Raw genomic sequence first — 14,989 nt, forward strand, 5'->3', positions numbered from 1 at the left:
ATGAGCACCCGGGCATTGTCATGATGAAGGCAATTGCCAGGTCACACGTTTGGTGGCCTGTGGTAGATGCAGACCTGGAACTTTGTGTTCGCAGGTGCAACACGTGTGCTCAGCTGGGCAACGCACCCAGGGAAGCCCCCCTTAGCCCCTGGTCGTGGCCCGCCAAGCCATGGTCACGCATCCATGTGGACTACGCAGGTCCTTTCATGGGAAAAATGTTTTTGGTTGTAGTAGACGCCTACTCCAAATGGATTGAGTGTGCCATTTTAAATTCAAGCACATCCTCTGCCATGGTAGAAAGTCTACGGGCAATGTTCGCCGCCCATGGTCTACCAGATGTCTTGGTCAGCGACAATGGCCCGTGCTTCACAAGTACTGAATTCCAGGACTTCATGGCAGGCAATGGAATCAACCTTGTCAGAACAGCACCCTTCAAGCCGGCCTCAAAAGGCCAGGCGGAATGAGCAGTGCAGATAATCAAACAGGGGATGCTCAGAATCCAAGGGGGTTCCCTACAAAGCCACTTATCATGCCTCCTGTTGGCCAATGGATCCGGACCACACTCGCTCACAGGAGTTCCACCCGCAGGGCTGCTAATGAAAAGGATGCTCAAAACCAGGTTATCCCTTATACACCCTACTGTGAAAGAAATTGTTGAGAGCAGGCATCAGTCACAATGTGACTACCATGACAGGAATGCGAGGGCACGATGTATTGAGGTCAATGACCCTGTTTTTGTCCTTAATTACGCTGCAGGGCCCAAATGGCTTGCAGGCAGTGTGATTGCCAAAGAGGGGAATAGGGTTTTGGTAGTTAAACTTGTCAATAGACAAATCTGCTGCAAACACGTGGATCAAACTAAAAGGAGGTTCAGCAACCCCATAGAAGAAGCAGAGGAAGAACACGACGTAGAGTTTACTCCACCGCAGGTGACCGAACACCGGAACCAAGTGGAGGAGAGCCCAGTCACTTAGGGCAGTCCGGACAGGCCTGCGGCACCGCAAACAGCAGACACTCAGGCCAGAGCCCAAGAACCGGAGCCCCAACTCAGGCGTTCTACAAGGGAGCGTAAACCACCAGAGAGACTTAACCTGTGATCCAAATAAGACTTTGGGGGGGAGGTGATGTCATGTATTCAACTATCATTGTAACCTATGAATAAGCTGACCTAAGTTGTACACCTTGAGAACATTGACCACATGGGGGTGAACTTGTGGGACACACTCCTAACCTGGACTTTCAGGTATAAAAGGGGAAGCTCCACCCACCTTCATCACTTGAGATCTTGGTAATAAAGGTAACTGGTCACAGAGTGACCTTCTCTCAAGTATGGGCCTCGTGTGCATTTATACTGTATAGTAAGAACTTTTCAGGCTGCAACGAGAGGGCATCATTGCGCTGGTGGAGTTCAATGAGTGGGCCAGTTCGATTGTTCCAGTTCTCAAGGGCGATGGCACGGTCAGAATTTGTGGGGACTATAAAGTAACGATTAACCGTTTTTCGCTGCTGGACCAGTATCCGCTACCCAAGGCAGACGACCTATTTGCGACGCTGGCAGGAGAAAAGACATTCACCAAGTTGGACCTGACCTCGGCCTATATGACGTAGGAGCTGGTGGAATCTCCGAAAGGCCTCATCTGCATCAACACGCACAAAGGTCTGTTCATCTACAATAGATGCCTGTTTGGGGCAGCCATTTTTCAAAGGAACATGAAGAGTCTGCTAAAGTTGCTTCCGCGCATGGTGGTTTTCCAGCACGACATATTGATCACAGGTCGGGACACCATCGAACACTTGAAGAACCTGGAAGAGGTTCTAAGTTGGCTAGATCGTGTGGGACTCAGGTCGAAACGCTCGAAGTATGTTTTCCTAGCGCCAGAGGTCGCATTCTTAGGGAGAAGAATCGCGGCAGACGGCATCAGACCCACCGACGCCAAGACGGAGGCCATCAAGAACGCGCCGAGACCACAGAACATGAAGGAGCTGCGGTCATTCCTGGGACTCCTCAATTATTTTGGTAATTTCCTACCCGGGTTAAGCACCTTGCTAGAACCTCTACACATGTTGATACGAAAGGGAGATGACTGGGTATGGGGGAAATCGCAAGAGCCAGCTTTTGAGAAAGCGCAAAATCTGTTATGTTCCAACAAACTGCTTGTCTTGTATGATCCATGTAAACGTTTAGTGCTAGCTTGCGATGCGTCTTCGTACGGGGTCAGGTGTGTGTTACAACAAGCTAACGAATCGGGAACATTGCAACCGGCCACTTATGCATCCAGGAGCTTGTCCAAGGCCAAAAGAGCCTACAGCATGATTGAAAAAGCTCTGGCATGTGTATACGGGGTAAAAAAAAATGCATCAGTAACTGTTTGGGCTTAAGTTCTAGTTAGAAACTGACCATAAGCCGCTCATAGCGCTATCAATACCAATGCCTCTGCTCACATCCAAAGATGGGTGCTCACGCTGTCTGCATATAACTATGTAATTCGCCACAGGCCAGGCACAGACAACTGCGCTGACACCCTCAGTTGGCTACCATTGCCCACCACCGGGATGGAAATGGCACAGCCTGCAGGCTTGCTCTTGGTGATGGATGCATTTGAAAACGAAAAGTCACCTATTACAGCCCGCCAGATCAGGACCTGGAGCAGCCCGGATCCTTTACTGTCCCTTGTAAAAAAACTGTGTCCTCCATGGGAGCTGGTCCAGCGTCCCAGCAGAGATGCAAGAAGAGATCAAGCCGTTACAGCGGTGTAAAGATGAAATGTCCATACAGACGGACTGTCTTTTGTGGGGTAATCGCGTGTTGGCCCAAGAAAGGCAGGGAAATGTTCATACACAACCTACACAGCACCCACCCAGGCATAGTAATGATGAAAGCTATATGTGTGGTGGCCCAGCATCGACTCAGATTTGGAGTCTTGCGTGCACCAATGCAACACTTACTCTCAACTGAGCAATGCACCGCTAAGTATGTGGTCATGGCCCTCCAAACCATGGTCTAGGATCCACGTTGACTTCGCTGGCCCGTTCCTAGGCAGAATATTCTTGGTTGTTGTGAATGCTTATTCAAAATGGATTGAGTGTGTGATAATGTCTGTAAGCACGTCCACTGCCACCATCGAAAACCTACGAGCCATGTTTGCCATGCACGGCCTGCCTGATGTTCTTGTCAGCGACAAAGGGCCATGTTTCACCAGCGCTGAATTCAAGGAATTCATGACCCACAATGGGATCAAGGACGTCACATCTGCCCTGTTCAAGCCCGCATCCAACGACCAGGCTGAACAGGCAGTCCAAACCATCAAGCAAAGCTTGAAACGCGTGTCGGAAGGCTCCCTGCAGACCTGCCTGGCCCGAGTCGTGCTCAGCTACCGCACTAGACTCCACTCGCTCACCGGAGTTCCCCCAGCCGAGCTGCTCATGAAAAGGGCACTCAAAACAAGACTCTCTCCAGTCCACCCTGATCTCCATGATCATATCGAGGGCAGGCGGCATCAACAAACATGTACCATGATCGTGCAAATTTGTCACGTGATATTGAAGTCAATGACCCTGTATTTGTACTCAACTATGGACATGGTCCCAAATGGCTTGCTGGCACTGTCATAGCCAAAGAAGAGTGTAGTGTGTTTCAGGTCAAACTTGCAAATGGACTAACTTGCAGAAAGCATTTGGACCAAACCAAACTGCGATTCACAGACTGCCACGAGCAACCTGAAGAGGACACCATCAACTTCGACCCTCCGATACACACACAAGTGGCAACCGACATCATGGTTAACTCGTCATCCCCAGCAGCCCAGCAAGGCCAGCTGCGCAGCAGCCAGCGAAGGCCCAACCAATTCACCTGCACCTGCATTTGTACCTAGATGATCGACTAGGGAGCGGCAAGCCCCAGATCGTCTCACTCTGTAAATAAGTGTACTATTGACTTTGGGGGGGGATGATGATGTTATGTATGCAACACTATGTAACCAGCATTCTACCGCCACCAGAGGGCATATCTGTTGGAGTCCCACGGGATCTCAGCATCCCTTGGGAGCACTGTATATAACCAGGCCTCACATGCTGTACCAGCACTCTGGAGTCAGAATAAAGAGACTAAGGTCACACTTACTCACGTCTACAGTACTCAGTCACATTGCTTTAAGACATAACACTTATGTTCTTAATTTCTCATTTATGTGGCTTGGTGTCAAATTGTTATCGCATAATACTCCTGTGAAGTGACTTGGGACGTTTTTGGTTTCCGTATTTAAAGAATACTTGCATTGGAGGCTGTTCAGAGAAGGTTCACTCAGTTGATTCCGAAGATGAGGGGGTTGACATGAGGTTAGGTTGAGTAGATCAGGCATGATCTTATTGAATGGCGGAGCAGGCTCGAGGGGCCAAATGGCCTACTCCTGCTCCTATTTCTTATGTTATGTTCCCCTACGTGAAAGGCGCTATATAAATACAAGTTGTTGTGTTGTTGCTGTGCCCCACACAGGTACGCACTGTGAAAGTTCACCTGCTGCCAAGTGAGGCAGAAGGACCCAAGTGATTGGCTGGTTGACCGCGCGTGACGTGCGGTGCGAACCAATGAAAATTGCGGCAGGAGGGAGGGTGAAGGTTTCGCATTGTGACGTTGCGCAGCCCGGTAGGACGATCGAGGCGTTTGTTGGAAACGGAGCTTAGCAACGGGAAGGGTGCGCGGGTGAGCGAGCAGCGGCACCGCGTATACCAATTAAAGGCAGCGCTGCCGCCCGGCCCTGAGTCAGGCTGCCTGGGGAGCCTCCTCACATAGTGCCCCTTCGGCAAGGGAGCGTTACATTCACCTTCATGTTGCTTGAATCGGGTGCGCTGCCACTCTATAGATAGAGCTATAGAGAGAAAAGTGATCAACTCGAGTGTCTCCTCGCCCACCTGCTTTCTGGCCTCTTGAAGAGCTTCCCGGAGCAGCCGGCCTGAAGCCCGTGGTGTGAGTGAATGTAATCGTGGGGTTATATGGGGCGTTATATGTAGCCGAAGAACTTACATTTTTACTGACACTCCCAAGCGAGTTCTACCTGAGGTAACGTGAATTCCAGGATGAGGTCCTGCTTTCCATTCGCTCCCCTTTTCGCTTCAGATACGTCCTTTTCCTGCCTCTTCCACCCCATAAAATATGCTCTTTTTTAAATATAATGCACAGTGTGTAATATTAGGACAGATATTCTAAACACGTGGGTCACCCAAATGTTAGACAACTTTAGGGGCTGGTGATCAGGTTATGATTGACTATTTCGGGGGAGGGGTTATTACGCCACTTTTTGCTCTTCGGTACATTGCAGAAAGTGATGGGTTTATTTATTTAATGGCTATTGTTTTGTTTGCAATTTACTCCAGGAATTCAGATTTACTTGATTTTGTAATTTTAGAGGTGGTAATCAGTTATAATTAATTTTCACTGCCACTTGTGCATGTGACCTGAACATCGAATTTATAGAGAGAAGTCAGCCTGGAGCAGAAAAAAAATGCATTAGTGCAGAAAAGTAAAGTATCTTCAGATTTGACTGTTCATCTGTGCTATTTACATCATTTGAGTGTAATTCCTTAGAGTAGACAGTTGTCAACTCAAAACAGGTGGTTAATAAGAATTGTTTTTTTTTCTTCATTTCATGGGATGTGGGTGTCGCTGGCAAAGCCAGCATTTATTGCCCATCCCAAACTGCCCTTGTGAACATGGTGGTGAGCCTCTGTCTTGAACTGCTGCAATCTGAGCGGTTTTCCTATAGGTTTGATGCAGCTGAGTGACATGTTGGGCCATTTCAGAGGGCAGTTAAAAGTCACCCACAGCGCTGTGGGTCTGGAGTCACATAGGCCAGACCAGGTCAAGATGGAAGATTTCCTTTCCTAAAGGACATTAGTGAACCAGATGGGTGTTTTTTGATAATGGTCACCATTACAGCTACTAGGATTTTATTTGAGATTTATTTAATTAACTGAATTTAAATTCCACAGCTGCTGTGCCAGGATTTGAACTAATTTCTCTGGAGCATTAGTCCAGTAGCCTAACCTACATTTTAAAGAATGAGAGTAATTTGTACAGATTTAAAGCAATCATTCAATATTGGGTTTGGATGATGATAAAAGCCAGTTGAGCTTCATTCTTGCTGTTGATGACTTCATTAAAACCTCAATTTAATTCTTTGCCACTTAATACCATCCATCATCCTATATGTATTTCATAGGAACATTGAGTTTTCTACTAATCACATGCCCACTTTTTTGGTTGTCCAATGCTGCTCAGAGAAAGTTGCTTTGTCTAAATGTGCTGCTTCATAATAGGATGTTATTTTTAAATCCCATAACTGTTCTTCCATTGGTAACCTAAAATAGAATAAATACCATGGGCTGAGTTGCACTCTGAGCAGGTGTCAGCTGTGGCTCTTATTCAGCAGATCGTGAGTTCAGGTCCTACTCCAAAGACTTGGTCCATAAACTGCAGTACTGAGGGAGTGATGCACTGTCGGAGATGCAGTCTTTCGGATGAGATATTAAACAGAGGCCCTGTCTACTCAGATAGACGTAAAAGATCCCATGGCACTATTCAAAAAAGAGCAGGGTAATTTTTGCCAATCTCCCAGCTTCAATTTTATCCGTCATCTAAAACAGATTATCTGGCTGTTTGTGGGAGCTTGCTGTGCACAAATTCGCTGCTGTGTATCTTACATTTTACGTGCTTACATCTTGTGTATCTTGATACAGTTATACAGGGTATTGGTGAGGCACACCTAGGATACTGTGTACAGTTTTGGTTTCCATGTTTACAAAAGGATATACTTGCTTTTGGAGGCAGTTCAGAGAAGGTTCACTAGGTTGATTTTGGAGATGAGGGGGTTGACTTATGAAGAAAAGTTGAGTAGGTTGGGCTGCTACTCATTGGAGGTGATCTTTTATTGAAACTTATAGGATTATGAGGGGGCTGGACAAGGTGGATGCAGAGAGGGTGTTTTCACTGATAGGGGAGACTAGAACTAGGGGGCATAATCTTAGTTTTAAATGGGCGTCCCCTTATTCTGAGATGAGGAGGAATTTCTTCTGAGGGTTGTAAATTTGTGGAATTTGCTGTCTGATAGCTGTGGAAGCTGGGACATTGCATAAATTTAAGACAGAGATGGACAGTTTCTTAACCGATTAAGGGAATAAGGGCTTATGGGGAGCGGGCAGGGAAGTGGACCTAAGTCCATGATTGTATCAAATGGTGGCGCAGGCTTGAGGAGCTGTATGGCCTACTCCAGCTCCTATTATGTTCTTGTGCAACAGTGACTACTCTTAGCAAATAATGTAAAGGCGGCAGTTAATTAAATTGCAATAACTGCCACGTGTAAACTCCTGTGATATTTCAGTCGATTAATGGTCAACAATAATAAGTTTTATATTGTGGGATAGTGCAATGTTTAGAAAATAATTGATGTTTGTAATTAAGTCAAATAGTAATGCTTTGTAATGTGGGTTATAAATAGCAGGATTCTGAGAATTGAGATACAGCCTTTTAATTTGGTATCCAATATCTGAGATATCTTACTGACAAATTTAAATTGTTAGTTTATAACTGTACATTAATGATTTAGATATAGAGCTAGAGGGATACTAACATAGAACACTTTGGGGTAGACATTCAACCCATGACCACCTGTTTTGTGTCTGAAAAATGGGTGACAGGCAGCTGAAAATGAGGGGGAATCTGGATTGGAGCTTGCAGGAAGAGTGCGTTGACACATGCTGGTTTCTTGGCATGACTGAACTTGCACTGAGAGCAATGTTTGTGCAACTTAATTGGTCAAGTTTTTGTAATTTGTATTTTTAATAGGTGTTTCCTGTGAAATGACTAAGAAGAAATACCAACAAGACTAATATTACGAACCTTAGAAATGGCAACATGGAATGGAGGAAATGTACACAGAGTTCCGAATCTGGAAAGCACCAAAGGTTACCAAGAGAGAGTAAAAAATGAAAGACAAATATTGAAAGAAACTCTGGCTTTGCAGTTAAATCAGGATCTTTTCAGGTATGAGAATTCCTTCCCATAAAGAATGTTTAGTGGAAGGAATATTTGATTTGATGAAATTATTTCAAAAAGTTCTTGTGTAGGCAAACATACAAGCATGGCAAAATATTTCATGTACATCAGACTGAGCACATGTGAACAGTATAAGGAACCAATCCAGTACACATTTTATATTGATCCCTTTCATGATAGCCTCAAATATCAATGGCCAAACTGATTTAATCAGTTTACATTCTTGCTGAGAATACTTGCTTGACTTGTGCTGTATAATCTACAGCAACAGAAATGTCGGTATTGATTGGACAGCTGTGAGCTTAACTTTCTTTTTCCAAGCAATGGTGCCCAACTGAAGTTGTTTGCTTATGAAACTAAAATTAGTAGATTGTCAAATATTTTGGATGACCACAGGACATGCAAAACCATGTTTCTGATGGCCAACACTAAAATTGTAGGATTTCTTCATTGTGTTCCTCTTTTTAAACTGGACTGGATAATAAAGGAAAATGTTTTAATTATAGGAACATGGGTCATTCAACCCCTCGATCCTGTTCCGCCATTCAATAAGATCACGGCTGATCTGTACACTATGCCATCTACCAGCCTTGGCTCCATAGCCCTTAATAGCCTTGGCTTGAAAAATTTAGAAACCTACCTTCAGGGCCAAGAGTTATGGTGTGATCTGTTATGGGCAAGAATTTCCCCAAAGCCCACCAGTGCCCGATTGCCGCTGAAAAAACCGCTAAGGCTGGGAAGATTATCGCCGGTGAAAACTTCCTGGCAAAAAAAAAAATCTGCCCATTCAATAAGATCGTGGCTGATCTTGTACCTCAACTGCATTTTCCCACCCTATTCCCTTATACCTTGATTCCCTTAGTGTCCAAAAACCTAACGATCTCAGTCCTGAATATACCCAATGACTGAGCACCTGCAGCCCTCTGGGGTAGAGAATTCCAAAGATTCGCAACGCTTTGAGTGAAGAAATGTCTCCTCATCTCAGTCCTAAATGGCTGACCCCTTATCCTGAGCCTATGCCCCCTAGTTCTAGACTCTCCAACCAGGAAAAACATAGACTATTGTGACTGCCTGTCCAATATTTGTGGGCAGGAGGAAGTAACGATAATATGGAGACAATTGGCTTCCCCTTAACTGGGGTGGTATAGCTGCTGTTCTCTTTTCCAGCCTCCCAAGATCCATCATACAGTTTCCATCTTGTTGAAAATTCCGCTATTGGCATCCTGTGCTGCGCTCAGTCTTGCTCATCTCTCTCCCGTGCCATTTCTGAGCTTTGGTGTCTTGCTGCCCCCTATTGTGTTGATTTCATGTTCACCTTTCTCGGACTGCTACAGCATGTTTGGTCTTCCTCTTTGTTTTTCTTTTCTTCCCTCAGTGTCTGCTCTTTTTTTCTCGCGCCCCAACCTCGAGTCTTTTTTAAATTTCTGCCGCATTGATTACCAGAATTCTATTCTACAGCCAGTCACAGGCTGCAAAATGGAATAAAGTCATGCATCATGGGAAATGTGGGCTTGGTATGGAGGCGATTGTTGCTGCTCCTTAAATGATGCAGGCCATATTGAGACAGACGCCTGTAGAAAACTCAGTGAAAACCAGGATACACACGTAAAATGTGGACTTTTGCTATTTTAAAGGAAGAAACAACTCCCCTATTAGAGGGGGAACGAAACGACAGTCAGCCTGAAATACATCTGGGCTTAGCCCCTAAATATATGCTAGTAGTGGTGAGTAGATTAATATGGCACCGATCCAGTAAAATTCTGTCCCCCAGCATCTGTCGTGTAGAAAAACGTCTTGGGTCACTTTACAAAGAGAAGGCAACACCAGCGAGAAGATGGGGAAGATTTAAAATGGATACTTAAAACTGGAAGCATGGTTGGCTTTTGAAGAGAATTGGAAGAGGGGTGGTAGGATTAATGGTGTGGGGGAAAGTGTACCAACTTCAGGGGAGTAATGACTGAAAGATCAGCCTCCAGTGAGCGAGTGGGAATCCCGAGCTGTCGGGTGACATGAGCTAGGACTTTACACTCGAACTGTTGTTTATGAAATAATTAATCACTGAGAATTGGGATACGGTGGCATAGTGGTTATGTCACTGGACTAGTAATCCAGAGGCCTGGACTAATGGTCCGAAGACAAGAGTTCAAATCCCACCCTAGCAGCTGGGGAATTTAAATTCAATTAATTAAATAAATCTGGAATAAAAAGCTAGTGTCGGTAATGTTGACCATGAAACACTGGATTTTTGTAAAAACCCATCTGCTTCACTCGTGTCCTTTTTTAGGGAGGGAAATCTGCTGCCCTTACCCGGTCTGGCCTATATGTGACTCCAGATCCACAGCAATGTGGTTGACTTTTAACTGCCCTCTGAAATGACTTGGCAAGTCACTCAGTTATAATCAAGAAGGCGACTCACCACCACCTTCTCGAGGGGAAATTAGGGATGGGCAATAAATGCTGACCTTGCTGGCGACGTCCATATCCCATAAATGATTTTTTTTTATATTGGCATCCCAACGGCTCAGTTGAACTGTACAGACTAAAAAGATACAAGGAGCTGGATATACCCCTCATTGTTTGTTAGAGTAGAAAATCTAGCCAAAATTTATGCTAAATTAGTTAATTTAGTTGGAGTTGCAGCAGAGGGCTGCTATTGACATAAGTGCCCTTTGTTTAAGGAAATGGAAAATCAGTCAGAATTTCTGCTCCTGATAATTATCCAGTGACCCCCTGTTGGAAGAATGTGTGTGCACCAATCAGTGTGAATGGGATTGGGCTCTGCTATCATGTGTGCTACAATTAACTGAGAGTGTCTTGCACCCATGGAATAACACTCTCAAGGAGTTGAGACCCAGGAGAGGAGAAAATTGAACTGGGAGCAAATGTGTTCTGAAAATGTTAACTGGATGTCAAATAGTTTTAAAAAAAAAACATTTCAAGTAGAAATTTACTGGAATCAAATGAAGTCAATCTTGTGCAAATTACTTGTACATATTATTGTATTAGATTTTATATGCAGAGCATTTTGTGTTCATACATAATGGAGACAGGATGAAACATATGTATAGGGAAAAGGAAATCAATCCAGTGATCTCTAAGTGGCAATTATTTGGAGCAAGTGCACTTGGAACTTTGCTAATAGCAAAGGAAACTTCATGTAATGGTCAAAATGTAATGTGCCACCTGTAACAGTAATTTCCTGCACTGTTATGGTTGAGTGAGATGAATGTCTTGGTGTATAAACAATTAAAAATTAATCTGTGAATTGTTCTCTTTTGAGTGACTGATTTTCTCATTAGAAAATTGGAATAACATTTTAGGTTCATCCCAGTCAAGTCTGACAAGGAGCTGGTTGTTAAATGAAACATCAGGTGCCACAGAAGTTCCCCGTCTCTTGAGGATTGAAGGATCTTTTTCTAAATATTCAAAAATTGAAGGATTCTAACTAAGTTCTGCATTTGTGTCTTGAACCTCATTGGCAACGTGCACTCTGGTTTTCCCTAACCTGTTTAGGTCTGATTGTCCATGGGCGAGAATTAAAATTGGATAACTGGGAGAGAGCAAGACTTATGTTTCCTTGGTATCGAGGATAGTCTATTTTGGGGTGACACTGAATATGGAAGGTAGATTTTTTTTTGAGGGAGAGTAAGTGGAAGGAATAATGGGTGAGAACAATCTGTGTTGGGTTTTCTATTCTACTTTGTTTCAACCCCCCCCCACCTTTCACTACCGGTTTTAATTGGGTTAAAAGGGATAGGCTGATTTAAGATGAGTGGTAGTAGGATGCATTTTCCCAGCAAGAGATCTTTATTAAAAAATACCCCCAGCCTTCCTTCTCTCTCTCTCTCTCTCTCTCTCTCTCTCTCTCTCTCTCTCTCTCTCTCTCTCTCTCTCGGGTCTAAATATCTTCTTAGATGGCAGGAAGATGCATTGAGTGTTGGTTGACTGGGTGTTCCTAAAAGCAAAAGAAAAGAGGGAATGGTGAGCTATATGAATGCACACTAGTCTTCCATATCATAGGTGATGGTTTAAGATGAGGGGGGTGCAGCTAGTAAACCAGTAACTATCTTCTCTCTCTCAACCTTTAGTAATGTATTTTAGTAAAATCTTATTTTCCAAATCAATTTGTTTACACTGGGATTAGTAGCTTCTTTGGATATTACCACGTTAATCTTTAATACTTTGCGATGCTCAATACTGTGCTTCATTACAAAAGGAATATTTCAGCTGCCCCTATCACTTAGTTATTCAATAACAAATAGCCTAAAGAGCTCTGAGAAATCTGGACCAATCAGTAAAGGCTGTTGTAACGGAAAACCTTAATTTGAATTAAGTGACCTGTTCTACCCTTCTGTTTTTAAAGGCTTCTTAGAGAAGGAAATCAAGCAGATGTAACGTTCCATGTGGGCGCAGCTGTGTTCAGGGCTCACAAAGCAGTGATGCTCGCAAGGGTCCCAGAATTTTTCCTGAGAATTTCTGGAAAACAATTGAAACAAGATGCTGAGAACTATCCGCAAATCATCAATGTCGAGAATTTCAGACCTTCACAGTTTAAATACTTTTTGCAGTAAGTGTTTCCAACAGTTACCTGCTATGCTGATGTGTGTGGGAGATTTGTTTTGCTGCTAAATTTAAAGCTATTTCAAAGGCTTTCCAAACTACACTCAATGTCAGATTTCAAATTTCTCAGCAATGAGCATTTTTTCCTGTCACAAAGCTAAGTCAGCCCTTTCCCTTCCAGCCCCACCTGGTGTTGCTGACCATTTAAAGAAATAACTTGTATTTATATAGTGCCTTTCATGAACTCCATGCATGTCAAAGTGCTTTACAACTAATGAAGTACTTTTGAAATGTAGTTACTGTTGTAATGTCTAGCCTTGAATATGAGGAATGACCATTTGGGTGAGGTTTCTGTGGAATTGCATCGGAGTATGAGGCAAAAAAACATTGGAGCCGAAATTGCCCTCCACCCCAAACGGGGCGGATAATTTGAATAAAGTGAATATTCTCCAGTCGAATCCATGGGGTGGAGAATAGAGGGAAATTGCCCTCTTTGGCTTTTCTCATTCGAAGAGGTGGTGTTTTGGGGGCGGAAGTGCTTTTGGACGTTGGCGTCCCTCCCCTTCAATTAAAGGGGAGGGCTGCTGCGAACTCTGCAGCCACTTTAGTGGTGTCCACTGGGCCACCAGGGAGGGCTTGGGCGGGGCCAGAGGTCCAGCACCCAAGAGGGGGTGCCAGGTTGCCTTTTGGCAGCCCGGCCGAACCTGTGGCCACCATTGTTGGGTCGATTTCAGATTCGTCCGACAATTCAAATAACATGCCGGCCACGGCGGTGCGCCCTCCCCTTTAAGGGCGGACACGCTGCCAAGTCACTGGTAGCTTCTTACCGAGAAAAGCTGTCGAGGGCACTGAGCGGTGGGGCAATTTCCCTCATGGAGCGGAAAGGGGTTGCCGACAGACGGTAAGGGGTCGGCTGATGAATCAATTTCTGATGGGTCGGCCCACCCGCCTGCTCCCGGTTGGAAAGACCTTCCCAGCCCATTACCGCCTCATAGAAGCGGTAATGGACCTTGAAGAGGGGGGCAATTCTGACCCCATTATATTTAAGGCATATGTCATCACTGTTCCAAAACCAACTCTACTTGTGCAAAATGTTGGCAATTATGAATAATGCTTTAAATATTAAGTTAAAAATAATGGTCTTAGTGCAATAATCATCTGTCTGTCTTGTGCATGGACACTTATTACTTACAACATTCTAAATTTAATTTTCAGCTTTTTATAAACTTAGATTTCTTCGTGGGGGTTGAAAAACATCCTAAGCAGATGGAGAAAGCAGCAATTTAAATGGTTTCTGCTGTTAATGTTCAGGGGTAATCCCATTCCTTTTAATCCACTCTTTACTGATTAACCCAAACGGCTGTTCAAAACTGCACTTGCTCTGTAGTAGGTTGTGGCCAAATATCATGGGTTATAGTTGGATGTATTTTAACAGATCATGCAGCAAGGGCACCTCAAGATTATCCCGAGTAAAGCTAGTTCCCCTTTTGTGATCAGTGTTCTAAATGCTTCTGCTTTAACAGGATTCACTACATCCTGAGGAGTGGGCCTTTGACTTCGTGCTTTGAATTTCTGCCTCAGCAAGTGGTATTGGAACCCCACCCCAGACAGCCCTAGCGAGCAGAGACCAGCATATGGCCTCCATACTGGGTTGACGTCTAGTGGGGTACTCTTGGCAATTGTACTGTAAGAAGTGATCTTGGTGAATTGCTGTGTTATATCTGCAGATCGTACATGCTACAGCCAAGTGAGCTTGTGGTGGAGGGGGTGGCTCTCCAGTCTAAGGGAAGGGGGATACATACAGCGAGCAGTGAATATTCCATCGCGCTCCTAAGCCTTGTAGATGGTGGAGAGGCTACGAGGGGTCAGGAGGCGAGCTACACATCAGGGTACCCAACTTCTACAAATCTGCTATTGTAGCCACGCTGTTGATGTAGTTGGTCCAGTTTCTGGTCAGTAGATAACCCCCAAGATGTAGATATTGGCAATGGTGGTGGTATTGAAGGTTGGAAAATTGACTGGGCTTTCTGGTCGAAATGTTTATTACTGCCATTTGTCAGCTGATGTCTGAATGTTACCCAGATCCTGCTGGAAGAGTGATTTTAGGTGATATGTCAGATATTCTCTCTGGTTCACGGTCACTGCTCACGCCCAAAAGCAGACCTTGCGTCCCCACGATCCAGAATGCAACATTTACTGCCTGAAATCTAGTTGTGATTGCACGTCCCATTTATTGTGATCAGGACTAGGAAATGCGATATCTTGTCTAAATCTGTGGTAACCACACAACCAGCAGACTTTCTCTTATGGCCTTACTCGGCCTATGTTGCAGAACAATCCTGAGACCGGCATCCTTGTGACCCACTTGGTTGCGGTCCTCGC

The 14,989-nt window shown here is 44.6% G+C and overlaps 1 protein-coding gene across 4 annotated transcripts in view; it reads left to right on the plus strand.

Annotated features, from left to right (window-relative positions):
* The first annotated feature begins 4,716 nt into the window (after positions 1–4,716).
* The window catches only part of btbd8 (BTB domain containing 8), a 94,583-nt gene continuing 84,310 nt past the window's right edge, over positions 4,717–14,989 (plus strand). For 2 of the 4 annotated variants that reach the window (XM_070886595.1, XM_070886599.1), the window contains exons 1-3: positions 4,717–4,963; positions 7,838–8,035; positions 12,411–12,614. In XM_070886595.1, the coding sequence (XP_070742696.1) occupies positions 7,899–8,035; positions 12,411–12,614 (341 nt within the window). In that variant the 5' untranslated portion in view covers positions 4,717–4,963; positions 7,838–7,898. Of the gene's footprint in view, positions 5,057–5,458; positions 5,517–7,837; positions 8,036–12,410; positions 12,615–14,989 lie in introns of those variants that run through there. The other 2 variants (XM_070886597.1, XM_070886598.1) reach the window with 2 other exon arrangements.

The sequence above is a fragment of the Pristiophorus japonicus genome, chromosome 8, assembly GCF_044704955.1.
Source record: "Pristiophorus japonicus isolate sPriJap1 chromosome 8, sPriJap1.hap1, whole genome shotgun sequence".
Classification (NCBI taxonomy): domain Eukaryota; kingdom Metazoa; phylum Chordata; class Chondrichthyes; family Pristiophoridae; genus Pristiophorus; species Pristiophorus japonicus.